We start from the raw sequence: 26,527 nt of genomic DNA, 5'->3' as shown, positions 1-26,527 counted from the left end.
CCCCCTACACACGGCACAGTGTATACAGTGAGACCCCTCTGCCCCCCTACACACGTCACAGTGTATTTAGTGAGACCCCTCTGCCCCCCCTACACATGTCACAGTGTATATAGTGAGACCCCTCGGCCCCCCTACACACGGCACAGTGTATACAGTGAGACCCCTCGGCCCCCCACGCACGGCGCAGTGTATACAGTGAGACCCCTCGGCCCCCCACGCACGGCGCAGTGTATACAGTGAGACCCCTCGGCCCCCCACGCACGGCGCAATGTATACAGTGAGACCCCTCGGCCCCCACGCATGGCGCAGTGTATACAGTGAGACCCCTCGGCCCCCCCCCCCCACGCACGGCGCAGTATATACAGTGAGACCCCTCGGCCCCCCCACGCATGGCGCAGTGTATTCAGGGAGACCCCAGGGAGATCCAGTGCTCTGTCTCCCCCTCTGTACAGTCACGGATTCTTTGTCCTGAATGGCTGGGCTGCTTGTGCACGTTCATGTGAATGCCCTCAGTGCTCTGGCCTCGGTGTCCTTAGCTGATGTCACAACCCAGAAGTCCCGCCCAGGAGAAACAGAGGATTTTACAGATAGGGCTGCGGTACTTGCTGTGGGGTCTCTGCTGGCCATGTGATGTGGGATGGGCTTATGCTGGTTATGTGATGCAGGGCTGTGGTACTTGCTGTGGGAGCGGGGTGTCTGGTGGTCATGTGATGCAGGGCTGTGGTACTTGCTGTAGGAGCGGGGACTCCACTGGTCATGTGACACGCAGTAAGACTTACACCCGCACCGTCCTTGTGAGTTTTATTATTAATATTAAACAAAACAAAAAGCAAATCCCAAAAACATAAAAAACACATAATATGATACAGCCCCGCCCCCATCACTGCAGGTTGTGGATCATCTCCTCCTTGGCGATCAGGTGCGTCGTCTTGTTGACCAGCGCCATCAGCGAGTTCAGCTTCTGGGACCAGTCGTTCAGGAGGTCGTTGGGGTCTTTGGGCCTCTGGAAGTTGATGATTCCGGCCAGTCGGTCCACCTTGGCGAAGATCGTCTTATTCACAACGAGGGTGGAGAGGAACTCCTCCGACTCCTACGGGGGAGGAGAGACGTGGATAAGAGGGGGCGGGCAGAGCCAAGGGGGAGGGGGCAGCGCCGGGCAGAGCCAGGAGGCGGAGACAGGGGACGGGCAGAGCCAGGAGGCGGAGGCAGGGGACAGGCAGAGGCGGGGGCGGATAGAGCCAGGAAGCGGAGGCAGGGGCAGCCCCAGGCACAGCCAGGGGGCGGATAGAGCCAGGGGGCGGAGGCAGGGGCAGCGCCAGGCACAGCCAGGAGGCGGAGGCAGGGGCAGCGCCAGGCACAGCCAGGGGGCGGATAGAGCCAGGGGGCGGATAGAGCCAGGGGGCGGATAGAGCCAGGGGGCGGAGGCAGGGGCAGCGCCAGGCACAGCCAGGAGGCGGATAGAGCCAGGAAGCGGAGGCAGGGGCAGCGCCAGGCACAGCCAGGGGGCGGATAGAGCCAGGGGGCGGAGGCAGGGGCAGCGCCAGGCACAGCCAGGGGGCGGATAGAGCCAGGGGGCGGAGGCAGGGGCAGCGCCAGGCACAGCCAGGGGGCGGATAGAGCCAGGGGGCGGGCAGAGCCAGGGGACGGGCAGAGCCAGGGGACGGGCAGAGCCAGGGGGCGGGGGACGGGCAGAGCCAGGGGGCGGGGGACGGGCAGAGCCAGGAGGCGGGGGACGGGCAGAGCCAGGAGGCGGGGGACGGGCAGAGCCAGGAGGCGGGGGACGGGCAGAGCCAGGAGGCGGGGGACGGGCAGAGCCAGGAGGCGGGGGACGGGCAGAGCCAGGAGGCGGGGGACGGGCAGAGCCAGGAGGCGGGACCACGCTTTAGGGCACTACTGCAGAGGCAATGCTGAGCTAAGGGAAAAGGAGGAGCCAGTGGAGTGGAGAGTAACATCCTCCAGCTTTCGGGATCAGAGAATATACAGTGATGGAGGCTTCAGACTCCGAAACAACCAATCAGGGTCCTGCATTGTGCGCTGTGGTGGGTGGCTACTTACATCCACTGAGAGATCCAGCAGCTGCGCCATCCTCTTCATGGTGATCCGCGTGTAATACTTTGCCATAATTCTTATATTCTGTAATTACAGGAGAGACTCAGCACAAAACTGCAGCAAAGAAGCCCCTCCCCCGCCCAGAAAAGCCCCTCCCAACCTCTCCCCTGCTCAAAGAAGCCCCTCCCACCCGACCCCCAGAAAAGAGTCTCCCAACCTCACCCCTGCCCAGCAAAGAAGCCCCTCTTACCCACCCCACAACACAGAAAAGTCCCTCCCAAACCCCCCCCCCCGCCACATGTCTGCAGTAGGGGGCGCTCTCTTACGTGCTCCACCACTCTGTTCTTCAGGTCCTTCCAGTGCTTCTCCCCCTGTTCTGAGCAACTGAAGACATCTGTGGCCTCACTGTCCAGAGATCCCTCCCGCAGCTCCTTCCCGTACTCCTCCACCAGGGAGGACCAGCGCATCAGCTCCATCGTGGTGAAGAGCTTCAACAGATCCCTGCAGAAACACAGCGCTTACATGGGACTGCAGGTGACATCTACTACATGATCTGTACTCAGAGATATCACTGTGTTATCTGTGGTGTTACATGGGACTGCAGGACACATCTACTACATGATCTGTACTCAGAGATATCACTGTGTTATCTGTGGTGTTACATAGGACTGCAGGACACTACTACATGATCTGTACTCAGAGATATCACTGTGTTATCTGTGGTGTTACATAGGACTGCAGGACACATCTACTACATGATCTGTACTCAGATATATCACTGTGTTATCTGTGGTGTTACATAGGACTGCAGGACACATCTACTACATGATCTGTACTCAGAGATATCACTGTGTTATCTGTGGTGTTACATAGGACTGCAGGACACATCTACTACATGATCTGTACTCAGAGATATCACTGTGTTATCTGTGGTGTTACATGGGACTGCAGGACACATCTACTACATGATCTGTACTCAGAGATATCACTGTGTTATCCGTGGTGTTACATAGGACTGCAGGACACATCTACTACATGATCTGTACTCAGAGATATCACTGTGTTATCTGTGGTGTTACATAGGACTGCAGGTCACATCTACTACATGATCTGTACTCAGAGAAATCACTGTGTTATCTGTGGTGTTACATAGGACTGCAGGACACATCTACTACATGATCTGTACTCAGAGATATCACTGTGTTATCTGTGGTGTTACATAGGACTGCAGGACACATCTACTACATGATCTGTACTCAGAGATATCACTGTGTTATCTGTGCTGTTACATGGGACTGCAGGACACATCTACTACATGATCTGTACTCAGAGATATCACTGTGTTATCTGTGCTGTTACATAGGACTGCAGGACACATCTACTACATGATCTGTACTCAGAGATATCACTGTGTTATCTGTGGTGTTACATAGGACTGCAGGTCACATCTACTACATGATCTGTACTCAGAGATATCACTGTGTTATCTGTGGTGTTACATAGGACTGCAGGACACATCTACTACATGATCTGTACTCAGAGATATCACTGTGTTATCTGTGCTGTTACATGGGACTGCAGGACACATCTACTACATGATCTGTACTCAGAGATATCACTGTGTTATCTGTGGTGTTACATAGGACTGCAGGACACATCTACTACATGATCTGTACTCAGAGGTATCACTGTGTTATCTGTGGTGTTACATAGGACTGCAGGACACATCTACTACATGATCTGTACTCAGAGATATCACTGTGTTATCTGTGGTGTTACATAGGACTGCAGGACACATCTACTACATGATCTGTACTCAGAGATATCACTGTGTTATCTGTGGTGTTACATAGGACTGCAGGACACATCTACTACATGATCTGTACTCAGAGATATCACTGTGTTATCTGTGGTGTTACATAGGACTGCAGGACACATCTACTACATGATCTGTACTCAGAGATATCACTGTGTTATCTGTGGTGTTACATAGGACTGCAGGACACATCTACTACATGATCTGTACTCAGAGATATCACTGTGTTATCTGTGGTGTTACATAGGACTGCAGGACACATCTACTACATGATCTGTACTCAGAGATATCACTGTTATCTGTGGTGTTACATAGGACTGCAGGTCACATCTACTACATGATATGTACTCAGAGATATCACTGTGTTATCTGTGCTGTTACATAGGACTGCAGGACACATCTGCTACATGATCTGTACTCAGAGATATCACTGTGTTATCTGTGGTGTTACATAGGACTGCAGGACACATCTACTACATGATCTGTACTCAGAGATATCACTGTGTTATCTGTGGTGTTACATAGGACTGCAGGACACATCTACTACATGATCTGTACTCAGAGATATCACTGTGTTATCTGTGGTGTTACATAGGACTGCAGGACACATCTACTACATGATCTGTACTCAGAGATATCACTGTGTTATCTGTGGTGTTACATAGGACTGCAGGACACATCTACTACATGATCTGTACTCAGAGATATCACAGTGTTATCTGTGGTGTTACATAGGACTGCAGGACACATCTACTACATGATCTGTACTCAGAGATATCACAGTGTTATCTGTGGTGTTACATAGGACTGCAGGACACATCTGCTACATGATCTGTACTCAGAGATATCACTGTGTTATCTGTGGTGTTACATAGGACTGCAGGTCACATCTACTACATGATCTGTACTCAGAGATATCACTGTGTTATCTGTGGTGTTACATAGGACTGCAGGACACATCTACTACATGATCTGTACTCAGAGATATCACAGTGTTATCTGTGGTGTTACATAGGACTGCAGGACACATCTGCTACATGATCTGTACTCAGAGATATCACTGTGTTATCTGTGGTGTTACATAGGACTGCAGGTCACATCTACTACATGATCTGTACTCAGAGATATCACTGTGTTATCTGTGGTGTTACATAGGACTGCAGGACACATCTACTACATGATCTGTACTCAGAGATATCATTGTGTTATCTGTGGTGTTACATAGGACTGCAGGTCACATCTACTACATGATCTGTACTCAGAGATATCACTGTGTTATCTGTGGTGTTACATAGGACTGCAGGTCACATCTACTACATGATCTGTACTCAGAGGTATCACTGTGTTATCTGTGGTGTTACATGGGACTGCAGGACACATCTACTACATGATCTGTACTCAGAGATATCACTGTGTTATCTGTGGTGTTACATAGGACTGCAGGACACATCTACTACATGATCTGTACTCAGAGATATCACTGTGTTATCTGTGGTGTTACATAGGACTGCAGGTCACATCTACTACATGATCTGTACTCAGAGATATCACTGTGTTATCTGTGGTGTTACATAGGACTGCAGGACACATCTACTACATGATCTGTACTCAGAGATATCACTGTGTTATCTGTGGTGTTACATAGGACTGCAGGACACATCTACTACATGATCTGTACTCAGAGATATCACTGTGTTATCTGTGGTGTTACATAGGACTGCAGGACACATCTACTACATGATCTGTACTCAGAGATATCATTGTGTTATCTGTGGTGTTACATAGGACTGCAGGACACATCTACTACATGATCTGTACTCAGAGATATCACTGTGTTATCTGTGCTGTTACATAGGACTGCAGGACACATCTACTACATGATCTGTACTCAGAGATATCGCTGTGTTATCTGTAGTGTTACATAGGACTGCAGGACACATCTACTACATGATCTGTACTCAGAGATATCACTGTGTTATCTGTGGTGTTACATAGGACTGCAGGACACATCTACTACATGATCTGTACTCAGAGATATCACTGTGTTATCTGTGGTGTTACATAGGACTGCAGGACACATCTACTACATGATCTGTACTCAGAGATATCATTGTGTTATCTGTGGTGTTACATAGGACTGCAGGACACATCTACTACATGATCTGTACTCAGAGATATCACTGTGTTATCTGTGCTGTTACATAGGACTGCAGGACACATCTACTACATGATCTGTACTCAGAGATATCGCTGTGTTATCTGTAGTGTTACATAGGACTGCAGGACACATCTACTACATGATCTGTACTCAGAGATATCACTGTGTTATCTGTGGTGTTACATAGGACTGCAGGACACATCTACTACATGATCTGTACTCAGAGATATCACTGTGTTATCTGTGGTGTTACATAGGACTGCAGGACACATCTACTACATGATCTGTACTCAGAGATATCACTGTGTTATCTGTGGTGTTACATAGGACTGCAGGTCACATCTACTACATGATCTGTACTCAGAGATATCACTGTGTTATCTGTGGTGTTACATAGGACTGCAGGACACATCTACTACATGATCTGTACTCAGAGATATCATTGTGTTATCTGTGGTGTTACATAGGACTGCAGGACACATCTACTACATGATCTGTACTCAGAGATATCACTGTGTTATCTGTGGTGTTACATAGGACTGCAGGACACATCTACTACATGATCTGTACTCAGAGATATCACTGTGTTATCTGTGGTGTTACATAGGACTGCAGGTCACATCTACTACATGATCTGTACTCAGAGATATCACTGTGTTATCTGTGGTGTTACATAGGACTGCAGGACACATCTACTACATGATCTGTACTCAGAGATATCACTGTGTTATCTGTGCTGTTACATAGGACTGCAGGACACATCTACTACATGATCTGTACTCAGAGATATCACTGTGTTATCTGTGGTGTTACATAGGACTGCAGGACACATCTACTACATGATCTGTACTCAGAGATATCACTGTGTTATCTGTGGTGTTACATAGGACTGCAGGACACATCTACTACATGATCTGTACATAGGACTGCAGGACACATCTACTACATGATCTGTACTCAGAGGTATCACTGTGTTATCTGTGGTGTTACATAGGACTGCAGGACACATCTACTACATGATCTGTACTCAGAGATATCACTGTGTTATCTGTGGTGTTACATAGGACTGCAGGACACATCTACTACATGATCTGTACTCCGATATCACTGTGTTATCTGTGGTGTTACATGGGACTGCAGGGCACATCTACTACATGATCTGTACTCAGAGATATCACTGTGTTATCTGTGGTGTTACATAGGACTGCAGGACACATCTACTACATGATCTGTACTCAGAGATATCACTGTGTTATCTGTGGTGTTACATAGGACTGCAGGACACATCTACTACATGATCTGTACTCAGAGATATCACTGTGTTATCTGTGCTGTTACATAGGACTGCAGGTCACATCTACTACATGATCTGTACTCAGAGATATCACTGTGTTATCTGTGGTGTTACATAGGACTGCAGGACACATCTACTACATGATCTGTACTCAGAGATATCACTGTGTTATCTGTGCTGTTACATGGGACTGCAGGTCACATCTACTACATGATCTGTACTCAGAGATATCACTGTGTTATCTGTGGTGTTACATAGGACTGCAGGACACATCTACTACATGATCTGTACTCAGAGATATCACTGTGTTATCTGTGGTGTTACATAGGACTGCAGGACACATCTACTACATGATCTGTACTCAGAGATATCACTGTGTTATCTGTGGTGTTACATAGGACTGCAGGACACATCTACTACATGATCTGTACTCAGAGATATCACTGTGTTATCTGTGGTGTTACATAGGACTGCAGGTCACATCTACTACATGACCTGTACTCAGGGAGATATCACTGTGTTATCTGTGGTGTTACATAGGACTGCAGGACACATCTACTACATGATCTGTACTCAGAGATATCACTGTGTTATCTGTGGTGTTACATAGGACTGCAGGACACATCTACTACATGATCTGTACTCAGAGATATCACTGTGTTATCTGTGGTGTTACATAGGACTGCAGGACACATCTACTACATGATCTGTACTCAGAGATATCACTGTGTTATCTGTGGTGTTACATAGGACTGCAGGACACATCTACTACATGATCTGTACTCAGAGATATCACTGTGTTATCTGTGGTGTTACATAGGACTGCAGGACACAGCTACTACATGATCTGTACTCAGAGATATCACTGTGTTATCTGTGGTGTTACATAGGACTGCAGGACACATCTACTACATGATCTGTACTCAGAGAGATATCACTGTGTTATCTGTGGTGTTACATGGGACTGCAGGACACATCTACTACATGATCTGTACTCAGAGATATCACTGTGTTATCTGTGGTGTTACATAGGACTGCAGGACACACCTACTACATGATCTGTACTCAGAGATATCACTGTGTTATCTGTGGTGTTACATAGGACTGCAGGACACATCTACTACATGATCTGTACTCAGAGATATCACTGTGTTATCTGTGGTGTTACATAGGACTGCAGGACACATCTACTACATGATCTGTACTCAGAGATATCACTGTGTTATCTGTGGTGTTACATAGGACTGCAGGACACATCTACTACATGATCTGTACTCAGAGATATCATTGTGTTATCTGTGGTGTTACATAGGACTGCAGGTCACATCTACTACATGATCTGTACTCAGAGATATCACTGTGTTATCTGTGGTGTTACATAGGACTGCAGGACACATCTACTACATGATCTGTGCTCAGAGATATCACTGTGTTATCTGTGGTGTTACATAGGACTGCAGGACACATCTACTACATGATCTGTACTCAGAGATATCACTGTGTTATCTGTGGTGTTACATAGGACTGCAGGACACATCTACTACATGATCTGTACTCAGAGATATCACTGGGTTATCTGTGGTGTTACATGGGACTGCAGGACACATCTACTACATGATCTGTACTCAGAGATATCACTGTGTTATCTGTGGTGTTACATAGGACTGCAGGACACATCTACTACATGATCTGTACTCAGAGATATCACTGTGTTATCTGTGCTGTTACATAGGACTGCAGGACACATCTACTACATGATCTGTACTCAGAGATATCACTGTGTTATCTGTGGTGTTACATAGGACTGCAGGACACATCTACTACATGATCTGTACTCAGAGATATCACTGTGTTATCTGTGGTGTTACATAGGACTGCAGGACACATCTACTACATGATCTGTACTCAGAGATATCACTGTGTTATCTGTGGTGTTACATAGGACTGCAGGACACATCTACTACATGATCTGTACTCAGAGAGATATCACTGTGTTATCTGTGGTGTTACATAGGACTGCAGGACACATCTACTACATGATCTGTACTCCGATATCACTGTGTTATCTGTGGTGTTACATGGGACTGCAGGGCACATCTACTACATGATCTGTACTCAGAGATATCACTGTGTTATCTGTGGTGTTACATAGGACTGCAGGACACATCTACTACATGATCTGTACTCAGAGATATCACTGTGTTATCTGTGCTGTTACATAGGACTGCAGGACACATCTACTACATGATCTGTACTCAGAGATATCACTGTGTTATCTGTGGTGTTACATAGGACTGCAGGTCACATCTACTACATGATCTGTACTCAGAGATATCACTGTGTTATCTGTGGTGTTACATGGGACTGCAGGACACATCTACTACATGATCTGTACTCAGAGATATCACTGTGTTATCTGTGGTGTTACATGGGACTGCAGGACACATCTACTACATGATCTGTACTCAGAGATATCACTGTGTTATCTGTGGTGTTACATAGGACTGCAGGACACATCTACTACATGATCTGTACTCAGAGATATCACTGTGTTATCTGTGGTGTTACATAGGACTGCAGGACACATCTACTACATGACCTGTACTCAGAGATATCACTGTGTTATCTGTGGTGTTACATAGGACTGCAGGACACATCTACTACATGATCTGTACTCAGAGATATCACTGTGTTATCTGTGGTGTTACATGGGACTGCAGGACACATCTACTACATGATCTGTACTCAGAGATATCACTGTGTTATCTGTGCTGTTACATAGGACTGCAGGACACATCTACTACATGATCTGTACTCAGAGACATCACTGTGTTATCTGTGGTGTTACATGGGACTGCAGGACATATCTACTACATGATCTGTACTCAGAGATATCACTGTGTTATCTGTGGTGTTACATAGGACTGCAGGTCACATCTACTACATGATCTGTACTCAGAGATATCACTGTGTTATCTGTGGTGTTACATAGGACTGCAGGACACATCTACTACATGATCTGTACTCAGAGATATCACTGTGTTATCTGTGGTGTTACATAGGACTGCAGGACACATCTAGTACATGATCTGTACTCAGAGATATCACTGTGTTATCTGTGGTGTTACATGGGACTGCAGGACACATCTACTACATAATCTGTACTCAGAGATATCACTGTGTTATCTGTGGTGTTACATAGGACTGCAGGACACATCTACTACATGATCTGTACTCAGAGGTATCACTGTGTTATCTGTGGTGTTACATAGGACTGCAGGACACATCTACTACATGATCTATACTCAGAGATATCACTGTGTTATCTGTGGTGTTACATGGGACTGCAGGACACATCTACTACATGATCTGTACTCAGAGATATCACTGTGTTATCTGTGCTGTTACATAGGACTGCAGGGCACATCTACTACATGATCTGTACTCAGAGATATCACTGTGTTATCTGTGGTGTTACATAGGACTGCAGGACACATCTACTACATGATCTGTACTCAGAGATATCACTGTGTTATCTGTGCTGTTACATAGGACTGCAGGACATATCTACTACATGATCTGTACTCAGAGATATCACTGTGTTATCTGTGCTGTTACATAGGACTGCAGGACACATCTACTACATGATCTGTACTCAGAGATAACGCTGTGTTATCTGTGCTGTTACATAGGACTGCAGGACACATCTACTACATGATCTGTACTCAGAGATATCACTGTGTTATCTGTGGTGTTACATAGGACTGCAGGACACATCTACTACATGATCTGTACTCAGAGATATCACTGTGTTATCTGTGCTGTTACATAGGACTGCAGGACACATCTACTACATGATCTGTACTCAGAGATATCACTGTGTTATCTGTGGTGTTACATAGGACTGCAGGACACATCTACTACATGATCTGTACTCAGAGATATCACTGTGTTATCTGTGGTGTTACATAGGACTGCAGGACACATCTACTACATGATCTGTACTCAGAGATATCACTGTGTTATCTGTGGTGTTACATAGGACTGCAGGACACATCTACTACATGATCTGTACTCAGAGATATCACTGTGTTATCTGTGGTGTTACATAGGACTGCAGGGCACATCTACTACATGATCTGTACTCAGAGATATCACTGTGTTATCTGTGCTGTTACATAGGACTGCAGGACACATCTACTACATGATCTGTACTCAGAGATATCACTGTGTTATCTGTGGTGTTACATAGGACTGCAGGGCACATCTACTACATGATCTGTACTCAGAGATATCACTGTGTTATCTGTGGTGTTACATAGGACTGCAGGATACATCTACTACATGATCTGTACTCAGAGATATCACTGTGTTATCTGTGGTGTTACATAGGACTGCAGGACACACCTACTACATGATCTGTACTCAGAGATATCACTGTGTTATCTGTGGTGTTACATAGGACTGCAGGACACATCTACTACATGATCTGTACTCAGAGATATCACTGTGTTATCTGTGGTGTTACATAGGACTGCAGGACACATCTACTACATGATCTGTACTCAGAGATATCACTGTGTTATCTGTGCTGTTACATGGGACTGCAGGACACATCTACTACATAATCTGTACTCAGAGATATCACTGTGTTATCTGTGGTGTTACATAGGACTGCAGGACACATCTACTACATGATCTGTACTCAGAGATATCACTGTGTTATCTGTGCTGTTACATAGGACTGCAGGACACATCTACTACATGATCTGTACTCAGAGATATCACTGTGTTATCTGTAGTGTTACATAGGACTGCAGGACACATCTACTACATGATCTGTACTCAGAGATATCACTGTGTTATCTGTGGTGTTACATAGGACTGCAGGACACATCTACTACATGATCTGTACTCAGAGATATCACTGTGTTATCTGTGGTGTTACATAGGACTGCAGGACACATCTACTACATGATCTGTACTCAGAGATATCACTGTGTTATCTGTGGTGTTACATAGGACTGCAGGACACATCTACTACATGATCTGTACTCAGAGATATCACTGTGTTATCTGTGGTGTTACATAGGACTGCAGGACACATCTACTACATGATCTGTACTCAGAGATATCATTGTGTTATCTGTGGTGTTACATAGGACTGCAGGACACATCTACTACATGATCTGTACTCAGAGATATCACTGTGTTATCTGTGGTGTTACATAGGACTGCAGGACACATCTACTACATGATCTGTACTCAGAGATATCACTGTGTTATCTGTGGTGTTACATGGGACTGCAGGACACATCTACTACATGATCTGTACTCAGAGATATCACTGTGTTATCTGTGCTGTTACATAGGACTGCAGGACACATCTACTACATGATCTGTACTCAGAGATATCACTGTGTTATCTGTGGTGTTACATAGGACTGCAGGACACATCTACTACATGATCTGTACTCAGAGATATCACTGTGTTATCTGTGGTGTTACATAGGACTGCAGGACACATCTACTACATGATCTGTACTCAGAGATATCATTGTGTTATCTGTGGTGTTACATAGGACTGCAGGACACATCTACTACATGATCTGTACTCAGAGATATCACTGTGTTATCTGTGCTGTTACATAGGACTGCAGGACACATCTACTACATGATCTGTACTCAGAGATATCACTGTGTTATCTGTGGTGTTACATAGGACTGCAGGACACATCTACTACATGATCTGTACTCAGAGATATCACTGTGTTATCTGTGGTGTTACATAGGACTGCAGGACACATCTACTACATGATCTGTACTCAGAGAGATATCACTGTGTTATCTGTGGTGTTACATAGGACTGCAGGACACATCTACTACATGATCTGTACTCCGATATCACTGTGTTATCTGTGGTGTTACATGGGACTGCAGGGCACATCTACTACATGATCTGTACTCAGAGATATCACTGTGTTATCTGTGGTGTTACATAGGACTGCAGGACACATCTACTACATGATCTGTACTCAGAGATATCACTGTGTTATCTGTGGTGTTACATGGGACTGCAGGTCACATCTACTACATGATCTGTACTCAGAGATATCACTGTGTTATCTGTGGTGTTACATAGGACTGCAGGACACATCTACTACATGATCTGTACTCAGAGATATCACTGTGTTATCTGTGGTGTTACATAGGACTGCAGGACACATCTACTACATGATCTGTACTCAGAGATATCACTGTGTTATCTGTGGTGTTACATGGGACTGCAGGACACATCTACTACATGATCTGTACTCAGAGATATCACTGTGTTATCTGTGGTGTTACATAGGACTGCAGGACACATCTACTACATGATCTGTACTCAGAGATATCACTGTGTTATCTGTGCTGTTACATAGGACTGCAGGACACATCTACTACATGACCTGTACTCAGAGATATCACTGTGTTATCTGTGCTGTTACATAGGACTGCAGGACACATCTACTACATGATCTGTACTCAGAGATATCACTGTGTTATCTGTGCTGTTACATAGGACTGCAGGACACATCTACTACATGATCTGTACTCAGAGATATCACTGTGTTATCTGTGCTGTTACATAGGACTGCAGGACACATCTACTACATGATCTGTACTCAGAGATATCACTGTGTTATCTGTGCTGTTACATAGGACTGCAGGACACATCTACTACATGATCTGTACTCAGAGATATCACTGTGTTATCTGTGGTGTTACATAGGACTGCAGGGCACATCTACTACATGATCTGTACTCAGAGATATCACTGTGTTATCTGTGGTGTTACATAGGACTGCAGGACACATCTACTACATGATCTGTACTCAGAGATATCACTGTGTTATCTGTGGTGTTACATAGGACTGCAGGTCACATCTACTACATGATCTGTACTCAGAGATATCACTGTGTTATCTGTGGTGTTACATAGGACTGCAGGACACATCTAGTACATGATCTGTACTCAGAGATATCACTGTGTTATCTGTGGTGTTACATAGGACTGCAGGACACATCTACTACATGATCTGTACTCAGAGAGATATCACTGTGTTATCTGTGGTGTTACATAGGACTGCAGGACACATCTACTACATGATCTGTACTCAGAGATATCACTGTGTTATCTGTGGTGTTACATAGGACTGCAGGACACATCTACTACATGATCTGTACTCAGAGATATCACTGCGTTATCTGTGGTGTTACATAGGACTGCAGGACACATCTACTACATGATCTGTACTCAGAGATATCACTGTGTTATCTGTGGTGTTACATAGGACTGCAGGACACATCTACTACATGATCTGTACTCAGAGAGATATCACTGTGTTATCTGTGGTGTTACATAGGACTGCAGGACACATCTACTGCATGATCTGTACTCAGAGATATCACTGTGTTATCTGTGCTGTTACATAGGACTGCAGGACACATCTACTACATGATCTGTACTCAGAGATATCACTGTGTTATCTGTGGTGTTACATAGGACTGCAGGTCACATCTACTACATGATCTGTACTCAGAGATATCACTGTGTTATCTGTGGTGTTACATAGGACTGCAGGACACATCTACTACATGATCTGTACTCAGAGATATCACTGTGTTATCTGTGGTGTTACATAGGACTGCAGGACACATCTAGTACATGATCTGTACTCAGAGATATCACTGTGTTATCTGTGGTGTTACATGGGACTGCAGGACACATCTACTACATAATCTGTACTCAGAGATATCACTGTGTTATCTGTGGTGTTACATAGGACTGCAGGACACATCTACTACATGATCTGTACTCAGAGATATCACTGTGTTATCTGTGGTGTTACATGGGACTGCAGGACACATCTACTACATAATCTGTACTCAGAGATATCACTGTGTTATCTGTGGTGTTACATAGGACTGCAGGACACATCTACTACATGATCTGTACTCAGAGGTATCACTGTGTTATCTGTGGTGTTACATAGGACTGCAGGACACATCTACTACATGATCTATACTCAGAGATATCACTGTGTTATCTGTGGTGTTACATAGGACTGCAGGACACATCTACTACATGATCTGTACTCAGGGATATCACTGTGTTATCTGTAGTGTTACATAGGACTGCAGGACACATCTACTACATGATCTGTACTCAGAGATATCACTGTGTTATCTGTGGTGTTACATAGGACTGCAGGACACATCTACTACATGATCTGTACTCAGAGATATCACTGTGTTATCTGTGGTGTTACATAGGACTGCAGGACACATCTACTACATGATCTGTACTCAGAGATATCACTGCGTTATCTGTGGTGTTACATGGGACTGCAGGACACATCTACTACATGATCTGTACTCAGAGATATCACTGTGTTATCTGTGCTGTTACATAGGACTGCAGGACACATCTACTACATGATCTGTACTCAGAGATATCACTGTGTTATCTGTGGTGTTACATAGGACTGCAGGACACATCTACTACATGATCTGTACTCAGAGATATCACTGTGTTATCTGTGGTGTTACATAGGACTGCAGGACACAGCTACTACATGATCTGTACTCAGAGATATCACTGTGTTATCTGTGGTGTTACATAGGACTGCAGGACACATCTACTACATGATCTGTACTCAGAGATATCACTGTGTTATCTGTGGTGTTACATAGGACTGCAGGACACATCTACTACATGATCTGTACTCAGAGATATCACTGTGTTATCTGTGCTGTTACATAGGACTGCAGGACACATCTACTACATGATCTGTACTCAGAGATATCACTGTGTTATCTGTGGTGTTACATAGGACTGCAGGACACATCTACTACATGATCTGTACTCAGAGATATCACTGTGTTATCTGTGGTGTTACATAGGACTGCAGGACACATCTACTACATGATCTGTACTCAGAGATAACGCTGTGTTATCTGTGCTGTTACATAGGACTGCAGGACACATCTACTACATGATCTGTACTCAGAGATATCACTGTGTTATCTGTGGTGTTACATGGGACTGCAGGACACATCTAGTACATGATCTGTACTCAGAGATATCACTGTGTTATCTGTGGTGTTACATGGGACTGCAGGACACATCTACTACATGATCTGTACTCAGAGATATCACTGTGTTATCTGTGGTGTTACATAGGACTGCAGGACACATCTACTACATGATCTGTACTCAGAGAGATATCACTGTGTTATCTGTGGTGTTACATAGGACTGCAGGACACATCTACTACATGATCTGTACTCAGAGATATCACTGTGTTATCTGTGATGTTACATAGGACTGCAGGTCACATCTACTACATGATCTGTACTCAGAGATATCACTGTGTTATCTGTGCTGTTACATAGGACTGCAGGACACATCTACTACATGATCTGTACTCAGAGATATCACTGTGTTATCTGTGCTGTTACATAGGACTGCAGGACACATCTACTACATGATCTGTGCTCAGAGATATCACTGTGTTATCTGTGCTGTTACATGGGGCTGCAGGACACATCTACTACATGATCTGTACTCAGAGATATCACTGTGTTATCTGTGGTGTTACATAGGACTGCAGGACACATCTACTACATGATCTGTACTCAGAGATATCACTGTGTTATCTGTAGTGTTACATAGGACTGCAGGACACATCTACTACATGATCTGTACTCAGAGATATCACTGTGTTATCTGTGGTGTTACATAGGACTGCAGGACACATCTACTACATGATCTGTACTCAGAGATATCACTGTGTTATCTGTGGTGTTACATGGGACTGCAGGTCACATCTACTACATGATCTGTACTCAGAGATATCACTGTGTTATCTGTGCTGTTACATAGGACTGCAGGACACATCTACTACATGATCTGTACTCAGAGATATCACTGTGTTATCTGTGCTGTTACATAGGACTGCAGGGCACATCTACTACATGATCTGTACTCAGAGATATCACTGTGTTATCTGTGGTGTTACATGGGACTGCAGGACACATCTACTACATGATCTGTACTCAGAGATATCACTGTGTTATCTGTGGTGTTACATAGGACTGCAGGACACATCTACTACATGATCTGTACTCAGAGATATCACTGTGTTATCTGTGGTGTTACATAGGACTGCAGGACACATCTACTACATGATCTGTACTCAGAGATATCACTGTGTTATCTGTGGTGTTACATAGGACTGCAGGACACATCTACTACATGATCTGTACTCAGAGATATCACTGTGTTATCTGTGCTGTTACATGGGACTGCAGGACACATCTACTACATAATCTGTACTCAGAGATATCACTGTGTTATCTGTGGTGTTACATAGGACTGCAGGACACATCTACTACATGATCTGTACTCAGAGATATCACTGTGTTATCTGTGCTGTTACATAGGACTGCAGGACACATCTACTACATAATCTGTACTCAGAGATATCACTGTGTTATCTGTGGTGTTACATAGGACTGCAGGACACATCTACTACATGATCTGTACTCAGAGATATCACTGTGTTATCTGTGGTGTTACATAGGACTGCAGGACACATCTACTACATGATCTGTACTCAGAGATATCACTGTGTTATCTGTGGTGTTACATAGGACTGCAGGACACATCTACTACATGATCTGTACTCAGAGATATCACTGTGTTATCTGTGGTGTTACATAGGACTGCAGGACACATCTACTACATGATCTGTACTCAGAGATATCACTGTGTTATCTGTGGTGTTACATAGGACTGCAGGACACATCTACTACATGATCTGTACTCAGAGATATCACTGTGTTATCTGTGGTGTTACATAGGACTGCAGGACACATCTACTACATGATCTGTACTCAGAGATATCACTGTGTTATCTGTGCTGTTACATGGGACTGCAGGACACATCTACTACATGATCTGTACTCAGAGATATCACTGTGTTATCTGTGGTGTTACATAGGACTGCAGGACACATCTACTACATGATCTGTACTCAGAGATATCACTGTGTTATCTGTGGTGTTACATAGGACTGCAGGACACATCTACTACATGATCTGTACTCAGAGATATCACTGTGTTATCTGTGGTGTTACATAGGACTGCAGGACACATCTACTACATGATCTGTACTCAGAGATATCACTGTGTTATCTGTGGTGTTACATAGGACTGCAGGACACATCTACTACATGATCTGTACTCAGAGATATCACTGTGTTATCTGTGGTGTTACATAGGACTGCAGGACACATCTACTACATGATCTGTACTCAGAGATATCACTGTGTTATCTGTGGTGTTACATAGGACTGCAGGACACATCTACTACATGATCTGTACTCAGAGATATCACTGTGTTATCTGTGGTGTTACATAGGACTGCAGGACACATCTACTACATGATCTGTACTCAGAGATATCACTGTGTTATCTGTGGTGTTACATAGGACTGCAGGACACATCTACTACATGATCTGTACTCAGAGATATCACTGTGTTATCTGTGGTGTTACATAGGACTGCAGGACACATCTACTACATGATCTGTACTCAGAGATATCACTGTGTTATCTGTGGTGTTACATAGGACTGCAGGACACATCTACTACATGATCTGTACTCAGAGATATCACTGTGTTATCTGTGGTGTTACATAGGACTGCAGGACACATCTACTACATGATCTGTACTCAGAGATATCACTGTGTTATCTGTGGTGTTACATAGGACTGCAGGACACATCTACTACATGATCTGTACTCAGAGATATCACTGTGTTATCTGTGGTGTTACATAGGACTGCAGGACACATCTACTACATGATCTGTACTCAGAGATATCACTGTGTTATCTGTGGTGTTACATAGGACTGCAGGACACATCTACTACATGATCTGTACTCAGAGATATCACTGTGTTATCTGTGGTGTTACATAGGACTGCAGGACACATCTACTACATGATCTGTACTCAGAGATATCACTGTGTTATCTGTGGTGTTACATGGGACTGCAGGACACATCTACTACATGATCTGTACTCAGAGATATCACTGTGTTATCTGTGGTGTTACATAGGACTGCAGGACACATCTACTACATGATCTGTACTCAGAGATATCACTGTGTTATCTGTGGTGTTACATGGGACTGCAGGGCACATCTACTACATGATCTGTACTCAGAGATATCACTGTGTTATCTGTGGTGTTACATAGGACTGCAGGACACATCTACTACATGATCTGTACTCAGAGATATCACTGTGTTATCTGTGGTGTTACATAGGACTGCAGGACACATCTACTACATGATCTGTACTCAGAGATATCACTGTGTTATCTGTGCTGTTACATAGGACTGCAGGACACTACTACATGATCTGTACTCAGAGATATCACTGTGTTATCTGTGGTGTTACATAGGACTGCAGGACACTACTACATGATCTGTACTCAGAGATATCACTGTGTTATCTGTGCTGTTACATAGGACTGCAGGACACATCTACTACATGATCTGTACTCAGAGATATCACTGTGTTATCTGTGGTGTTACATAGGACTGCAGGACACATCTACTACATGATCTGTACTCAGAGATATCACTGTGTTATCTGTGGTGTTACATGGGACTGCAGGACACATCTACTACATGATCTGTACTCAGAGATATCACTGTGTTATCTGTGCTGTTACATAGGACTGCAGGACACATCTACTACATGATCTGTACTCAGAGATATCACTGTGTTATCTGTGGTGTTACATAGGACTGCAGGATACATCTACTACATGATCTGTACTCAGAGATATCCCTGTGTTATCTGTGGTGTTACATAGGACTGCAGGACACATCTACTACATGATCTGTACTCAGAGATATCACTGTGATATGTGTGGTGTTACATAGGACTGCAGGACACATCTACTACATGATCTGTACTCAGAGATATCACTGTGTTATCTGTGGTGTTACATGGGACTGCAGGACACATCTACTACATGATCTGTACTCAGAGATATCACTGTGTTATCTGTGGTGTTACATAGGACTGCAGGACACATCTACTACATGATCTGTACTCAGAGATATCACTGTGTTATCTGTGGTGTTACATAGGACTGCAGGTCACATCTACTACATGATCTGTACTCAGAGATATCACTGTGTTATCTGTGCTGTTACATAGGACTGCAGGACACATCTACTACATGATCTGTACTCAGAGATGTCACTGTGTTATCTGTGGTGTTACATAGGACTGCAGGACACATCTACTACATGATCTGTACTCAGAGATATCACTGTGTTATCTGTGGTGTTACATAGGACTGCAGGTCACATCTACTACATGATCTGTACTCAGAGATATCACTGTGTTATCTGTGGTGTTACATAGGACTGCAGGTCACATCTACTACATGATCTGTACTCAGAGATATCACTGTGTTATCTGTGGTGTTACATAGGACTGCAGGACACATCTACTACATGACATGTACTCAGAGATATCACTGTGTTATCTGTGGTGTTACATAGGACTGCAGGACACATCTACTACATGATCTGTACTCAGAGATATCACTGTGTTATCTGTGGTGTTACATGGGACTGCAGGACACATCTACTACATGATCTGTACTCAGAGATATCACTGTGTTATCTGTGGTGTTACATAGGACTGCAGGACACATCTACTACATGATCTGTACTCAGAGATATCACTGTGTTATCTGTGCTGTTACATAGGACTGCAGGACACATCTACTACATGATCTGTACTCAGAGATATCACTGTGTTATCTGTGGAGTTACATAGGACTGCAGGACACATCTACTACATGATCTGTACTCAGAGATATCACTGTGTTATCTGTGGTGTTACATAGGACTGCAGGACACATCTACTACATGATCTGTACTCAGAGATATCACTGTGTTATCTGTGGTGTTACATAGGACTGCAGGACACATCTACTACATGATCTGTACTCAGAGATATCACTGTGTTATCTGTGGTGTTACATAGGACTGCAGGACACATCTACTACATGATCTGTACTCAGAGAGATATCACTGTGTTATCTGTGGTGTTACATAGGACTGCAGGTCACATCTACTACATGATCTGTACTCAGAGATATCACTGTGTTATCTGTGGTGTTACATAGGACTGCAGGACACATCTACTACATGATCTGTACTCAGAGATATCACTGTGTTATCTGTGGTGTTACATAGGACTGCAGGACACATCTACTACATGATCTGTACTCAGAGATATCACTGTGTTATCTGTGGTGTTACATAGGACTGCAGGACACATCTACTACATGATCTGTACTCAGAGATATCACTGTGTTATCTGTGCTGTTACATAGGACTGCAGGACACATCTACTACATGATCTGTACTCAGAGATATCACTGTGTTATCTGTGCTGTTACATAGGACTGCAGGTCACATCTACTACATGATCTGTACTCAGAGATATCACTGTGTTATCTGTGCTGTTACATAGGACTGCAGGACACATCTACTACATGATCTGTACTCAGAGATATCACTGTGTTATCTGTGGTGTTACATAGGACTGCAGGACACATCTACTACATGATCTGTACTCAGAGATATCACTGTGTTATCTGTGGTGTTACATAGGACTGCAGGTCACATCTACTACATGATCTGTACTCAGAGATATCACTGTGTTATCTGTGGTGTTACATAGGACTGCAGGACACATCTACTACATGATCTGTACTCAGAGATATCACTGTGTTATCTGTGCTGTTACATGGGACTGCAGGACACATCTACTACATGATCTGTACTCAGAGATATCACTGTGTTATCTGTGGTGTTACATAGGACTGCAGGACACATCTACTACATGATCTGTACTCAGAGATATCACTGTGTTATCTGTGCTGTTACATAGGACTGCAGGACACATCTACTACATGATCTGTACTCAGAGATATCACTGTGTTATCTGTGGTGTTACATGGGACTGCAGGACACATCTACTACATGATCTGTACTCAGAGATATCACTGTGTTATCTGTGGTGTTACATGGGACTGCAGGACACATCTACTACATGATCTGTACTCAGAGATATCACTGTGCTATCTGTGCTGTTACATAGGACTGCAGGACACATCTACTACATGATCTGTACTCAGAGATATGACTGTGTTATCTGTGGTGTTACATAGGACTGCAGGTCACATCTACTACATGATCTGTACTCAGAGATATCACTGTGTTATCTGTGGTGTTACATAGGACTGCAGGACACATCTACTACATGATCTGTACTCAGAGATATCACTGTGTTATCTGTGGTGTTACATAGGACTGCAGGACACATCTACTACATGATCTGTACATAGGACTGCAGGACACATCTACTACATGATCTGTACTCAGAGATATCACTGTGTTATCTGTGGTGTTACATGGGACTGCAGGACACATCTACTACATGATCTGTACTCAGAGATATCACTGTGTTATCTGTGGTGTTACATAGGACTGCAGGACACATCTACTACATGATCTGTACTCAGAGATATCACTGTGTTATCTGTGCTGTTACATAGGACTGCAGGACACATCTACTACATGATCTGTACTCAGAGATATCACTGTGTTATCTGTGGTGTTACATAGGACTGCAGGACACATCTACTACATGATCTGTACTCAGAGATATCACTGTGTTATCTGTGCTGTTACATAGGACTGCAGGACACATCTACTACATGATCTGTACTCAGAGATATCACTGTGTTATCTGTAGTGTTACATGGGACTGCAGGACACATCTACTACATGATCTGTACTCAGAGATATCACTGTGTTATCTGTGGTGTTACATAGGACTGCAGGTCACATCTACTACATGATCTGTACTCAGAGATATCACTGTGTTATCTGTGGTGTTACATAGGACTGCAGGGCACATCTACTACATGATCTGTACTCAGAGATATCACTGTGTTATCTGTGGTGTTACATAGGACTGCAGGACACATCTACTACATGATCTGTACTCAGAGATATCACTGTGTTATCTGTGGTGTTACATAGGACTGCAGGTCACATCTACTACATGATCTGTACTCAGAGATATCACTGTGTTATCTGTGGTGTTACATAGGACTGCAGGACACATCTACTACATGATCTGTACTCAGAGATATCACTGTGTTATCTGTGGTGTTACATAGGACTGCAGGTCACATCTACTACATGATCTGTACTCAGAGATATCACTGTGTTATCTGTGGTGTTACATAGGACTGCAGGACACATCTACTACATGATCTGTACTCAGAGATATCACTGTGTTATCTGTGGTGTTACATAGGACTGCAGGTCACATCTACTACATGATCTGTACTCAGAGATATCACTGTGTTATCTGTGGTGTTACATAGGACTGCAGGACACATCTACTACATGATCTGTACTCAGAGATATCACTGTGTTATCTGTGGTGTTACATAGGACTGCAGGACACATCTACTACATGATCTGTACTCAGAGATATCACTGTGTTATCTGTGGTGTTACATAGGACTGCAGGTCACATCTACTACATGATCTGTACTCAGAGATATCACTGTGTTATCTGTGGTGTTACATAGGACTGCAGGACACATCTACTACATGATCTGTACTCAGAGATATCACTGTGTTATCTGTGGTGTTACATAGGACTGCAGGACACATCTACTACATGATCTGTACTCAGAGATATCACTGTGTTATCTGTGGTGTTACATGGGACTGCAGGACACATCTACTACATGATCTGTACTCAGAGATATCACTGTGTTATCTGTGGTGTTACATAGGACTGCAGGACACATCTACTACATGATCTGTACTCAGAGATATCACTGTGTTATCTGTGCTGTTACATAGGACTGCAGGACACATCTACTACATGATCTGTACTCAGAGATGTCACTGTGTTATCTGTGGTGTTACATAGGACTGCAGGACACATCTACTACATGATCTGTACTCAGAGATATCACTGTGTTATCTGTGGTGTTACATAGGACTGCAGGACACAGCTACTACATGATCTGTACTCAGAGATATCACTGTGTTATCTGTGGTGTTACATGGGACTGCAGGGCACATCTACTACATGATCTGTACTCAGAGATATCACTGTGTTATCTGTGGTGTTACATAGGACTGCAGGTCACATCTACTACATGATCTGTACTCAGAGATATCACTGTGTTATCTGTGGTGTTACATGGGACTGCAGGACACATCTACTACATGATCTGTACTCAGAGATATCACTGTGTTATCTGTGGTGTTACATGGGACTGCAGGACACATCTACTACATGATCTGTACTCAGAGATATCACTGTGTTATCTGTGCTGTTACATAGGACTGCAGGACGCATCTACTACATGATCTGTACTCAGAGATATCACTGTGTTATCTGTGGTGTTACATAGGACTGCAGGACACATCTACTACATGATCTGTACTCAGAGATATCACTGTGTTATCTGTGGTGTTACATAGGACTGCAGGACACATCTACTACATGATCTGTACTCAGAGATATCACTGTGTTATCTGTGGTGTTACATAGGACTGCAGGACACATCTACTACATGATCTGTACTCAGAGATATCACTGTGTTATCTGTGCTGTTACATAGGACTGCAGGACACATCTACTACATGATCTGTACTCAGAGATATCACTGTGTTATCTGTGGTGTTACATAGGACTGCAGGACACATCTACTACATGATCTGTACTCAGAGATATCACTGTGTTATCTGTGGTGTTACATAGGACTGCAGGACACATCTACTACATGATCTGTACTCAGAGATATCACTGTGTTATCTGTGGTGTTACATAGGACTGCAGGACACATCTACTACATGATCTGTACTCAGAGATATCACTGTGTTATCTGTGGTGTTACATGGGACTGCAGGACACATCTACTACATGATCTGTACTCAGAGATATCACTGTGTTATCTGTGGTGTTACATAGGACTGCAGGACACATCTACTACATGATCTGTACTCAGAGATATCACTGTGTTATCTGTGCTGTTACATAGGACTGCAGGACACTACTACATGATCTGTACTCAGAGATATCACTGTGTTATCTGTGGTGTTACATAGGACTGCAGGACACTACTACATGATCTGTACTCAGAGATATCACTGTGTTATCTGTGCTGTTACATAGGACTGCAGGACACATCTACTACATGATCTGTACTCAGAGATATCACTGTGTTATCTGTGGTGTTACATAGGACTGCAGGACACATCTACTACATGATCTGTACTCCGATATCACTGTGTTATCTGTGGTGTTACATAGGACTGCAGGTCACATCTACTACATGATCTGTACTCAGAGATATCACTGTGTTATCTGTGGTGTTACATAGGACTGCAGGACACATCTACTACATGATCTGTACTCAGAGATATCACTGTGTTATCTGTGGTGTTACATAGGACTGCAGGACACATCTACTACATGATCTGTACTCAGAGATATCACTGTGTTATCTGTGGTGTTACATGGGACTGCAGGACACATCTACTACATGATCTGTACTCAGAGATATCACTGTGTTATCTGTGCTGTTACATAGGACTGCAGGACACATCTACTACATGATCTGTACTCAGAGATATCACTGTGTTATCTGTGGTGTTACATAGGACTGCAGGATACATCTACTACATGATCTGTACTCAGAGATATCCCTGTGTTATCTGTGGTGTTACATAGGACTGCAGGACACATCTACTACATGATCTGTACTCAGAGATATCACTGTGATATGTGTGGTGTTACATAGGACTGCAGGACACATCTACTACATGATCTGTACTCAGAGATATCACTGTGTTATCTGTGCTGTTACATAGGACTGCAGGATACATCTACTACATGATCTGTACTCAGAGAGATATCACTGTGTTATCTGTGGTGTTACATAGGACTGCAGGTCACATCTACTACATGATCTGTACTCAGAGATATCACTGTGTTATCTGTGCTGTTACATAGGACTGCAGGACACAT

General features: G+C 43.8%; 1 protein-coding gene across 1 annotated transcript in view; it reads right to left on the bottom strand.

The window, feature by feature from the left end:
• Nucleotides 1-784: 784 nt before the first annotated feature.
• PSMD12 (proteasome 26S subunit, non-ATPase 12) overlaps nt 785-26,527 on the bottom strand; it is a 43,089-nt gene continuing 17,346 nt past the window's right edge. Inside the window, exons 9-11 of the mRNA XM_072132037.1 lie at nt 2,376-2,550; nt 2,056-2,133; nt 785-1,090 (exon numbers count right to left, since the gene is read on the bottom strand). Of these exons, the coding sequence (XP_071988138.1) occupies nt 881-1,090; nt 2,056-2,133; nt 2,376-2,550 (463 nt within the window). The 3' untranslated portion in view covers nt 785-880. The remainder of the gene's footprint in view (nt 1,091-2,055; nt 2,134-2,375; nt 2,551-26,527) is intronic.

This window comes from Engystomops pustulosus, unplaced genomic scaffold (genome assembly GCF_040894005.1).
Source record: "Engystomops pustulosus unplaced genomic scaffold, aEngPut4.maternal MAT_SCAFFOLD_212, whole genome shotgun sequence".
Taxonomy (NCBI): domain Eukaryota; kingdom Metazoa; phylum Chordata; class Amphibia; order Anura; family Leptodactylidae; genus Engystomops; species Engystomops pustulosus.
Note: the sequence above shows the minus strand (reverse complement) of the source record. Positions and strands in the feature narration are given on the sequence as shown.